Raw genomic sequence first — 2,527 nt, forward strand, 5'->3', positions numbered from 1 at the left:
TGCTCGGGCCACCCTTCCCTCCCCGTGCTGCTCGGCGAGTTCGGGGCCGGTGGCGGGCGTTGCACTGGAATTTTGGAGCGTTTTTTTTGTGAAAACGAACTGGGGTTTATAGACTCGTTTGGGGTTTTTTTTTTCCCCGCTGTAGTCTGATCTCCCTCTTCAGAGGAAGGAGTGATGAGTGTGTTTAATAGATCTAAAAATATATGTATGCAGCCCACTCAACCTGTCAGGAGTGCTGCATACCCATATTCATTTATTTATTTGTTTACACGTACGCGCTAATAATAACACAAATATTCCGGCTGCGAAGTATTGTAAAACAAACAAAGAAACAAATTACTTTTATTTTTTATTAGCTTATTTGACTACTGAACTTAAGTAAAGAATGATAAGGAAATGAAAATGTATGTTTTACAGATCTTTCGTGTAGGCAGGGTCCTGTTGTTCATCCTGCTGGGGTCTGGGGGCTCCTGGCCTTGCCTCCCCGTGGGGTGCGGGGAGATTTAGGGGGTTCCTGGGGTTGCACCCAGTGCGCTGGGGAGTTGGTGATCCCTGGGGTGGCTCCAGCCCCCTCTCCCACAAAAACCAGGCCGGGCTTTGCTGGTTGCAGACACCCCGGGGCACTCAGAGCACCCCAGCCTGCGGGGGCTCGTGGCAGAGCCTCTGCAGCAGGGCTTTGTCCCCAGCCTGGGCTCCGCCTGGATGCTGTGCCCAGATAACTGCAGCTTGCAGCTCTGAGTGCAGGAGATAATTTGGAGACACCAAATTGGTGTGTGGGAGGAGATCCCTGCGCTGGGCTGGGCTGCCTTTTATATAAGGAGGGGGGACGCTGTGTTTTCTTCTCTGTTCAGATCTGCTGAAAGCCTTGTTTGTTTGGAAAGGAGAGAAGAGCCCCTTGGAGAGGGGGCCTGGCTGCAGGAGGACAGTGGTGCCGTGCTGGAGGCCCCCGGCGGGCTGGGCACGGGCAGAGCACGATGCCTTTCCTGCACGGCTTCCGCAGGATCGTCCTGGAGTACCAGCCCCTGGTGGATGAGCTCCTGGGGCTGCTGGCCATGCCCAACACGGAAAGGCAGAGCTCCCTGGAGAGGTAACGACAGGGGGCCCAACACCCTGGGGTGTTTTTGGGGGATAGCTGGAGCTCAGGGACGTGGCTGAGGTTGGACAGTGTTGGTTTGGGACAGCCCCCAGTCCTGGGGAGCAGCTCATCCCACAGAACCTCCTTTTGCTGCTGTTCTTTGGGAATGTGGAGGTGGAGCAAGGCAAACACAGGAGCTATGGGTGCTCCCCAGGAACAGCCCTTTCTGCCTGACTCCTGGCAATAAAGCCTAAGCTGGGGCTCAGCTGAGGCCCTGAAGCTGCTGTGTAACCCCACAAGCAGCAGGTTGGAGACCCAGTGGGTACAGGACCGGAGGGGAGACCAGGGATCTTTCTCCGTGGGGAGAGCAGGGATTTTTCCTTCTTCCCTGGTGCCGCTTTGACCCTTGCACACCTGAGCTGTGTTCACTGAGTAACTGGAGGGTTTTTGTGTGTCTCAAGCCCTGCCTGCCTGGACGGTGACAGGAGCCAGCTCTCAGCTGTGAGAAGAGTCCTGGAGAGGGAGACCCACTCCCCATTTTATCAGGAAGGTGTGAGCTATGCCCTGCTGAAGGTCACCGAGCTGGGGCTCGTCCCTGCTGCAGAAATCCTCCTGGAATTCGGTGCTGACCTCAGCTTTGAAGGTGAGGCTGGTGGGAAGGGGGCTGGGCCAGGAGGAACCAGCAGATGAGAAGCTGCCCTGGGCAGTGGAGATAGCTGGAGCAGAAAGAGGAGGTGCTACCAGCTCAGACCACTCCTGCTCCTTGCTGGAGTAGTGTGGATGTGCCTTGTGGAGACCCAGCCGCAAGGATGGACTGAGGGACGCCAGGGACTTGGGGGCTTTTGGCAGGATAGAGTCATTGGAACAGCAGGACCCAGGGTGCGTGTGACAGCCGTGTTTTCACAGGCATCGCTGTGCTCCCAGGGCCCTCCCCAGCTGTCCCCTTCCACTCTTGGCAGGTGCTGGGGCTATTTTGGGGAGGTCCTTTGTTCTCTCTGACTGTTCTTGTTCTCAGACCCAGTCACCTACTACACCCCCCTGCACATCGCGGTGCTCCGCAACCAGCCGGATGTGGTGGAGCTCCTGGTGCACCACGGCGCCGACATCAACCGCAGAGACCGGGTACGGCTTTGCTGCCTGGGCACAGCCAGGCTGAGCCCCCCAAGCCAGAGCTGGTCTGGGGTGTGGGGACAGCCCTCCTGCTTCCCTCCTCCTGAGCCTCACCATGTGCTCGTTCCCCTTGGCACATCCCTGTGCCCGCTGTCCCTAGTGCTCTGATGCTGTGGCAGAAGGTCAAGTTGCCTTTGGCCAAGATAAAGCCCAACAGCAACTCCCTGGACACACTCCCAGTCTTCAATATTTACCAGTGGTTTTTAACTGTTTTGCAGATCCATGAGAGCAGTCCCCTGGATCTGGCCAGCGAGGAGCCTGAGCGGTTGCCGTGCCTGCGGC

General features: G+C 57.1%; 1 protein-coding gene across 1 annotated transcript in view; it reads left to right on the forward strand.

The window, feature by feature from the left end:
* The first annotated feature begins 8 nt into the window (after positions 1-8).
* The window catches only part of ASB6 (ankyrin repeat and SOCS box containing 6), a 5,330-nt gene continuing 2,811 nt past the window's right edge, over positions 9-2,527 (forward strand). Inside the window, exons 1-4 of the mRNA XM_008642353.2 lie at positions 9-1,087; positions 1,537-1,718; positions 2,091-2,197; positions 2,464-2,527. Of these exons, the coding sequence (XP_008640575.2) occupies positions 975-1,087; positions 1,537-1,718; positions 2,091-2,197; positions 2,464-2,527 (466 nt within the window). The 5' untranslated portion in view covers positions 9-974. The remainder of the gene's footprint in view (positions 1,088-1,536; positions 1,719-2,090; positions 2,198-2,463) is intronic.

The sequence above is a fragment of the Corvus brachyrhynchos genome, unplaced genomic scaffold (assembly GCF_000691975.1).
Source record: "Corvus brachyrhynchos isolate BGI_N302 unplaced genomic scaffold, ASM69197v1 scaffold59, whole genome shotgun sequence".
NCBI lineage: Eukaryota > Metazoa > Chordata > Aves > Passeriformes > Corvidae > Corvus > Corvus brachyrhynchos.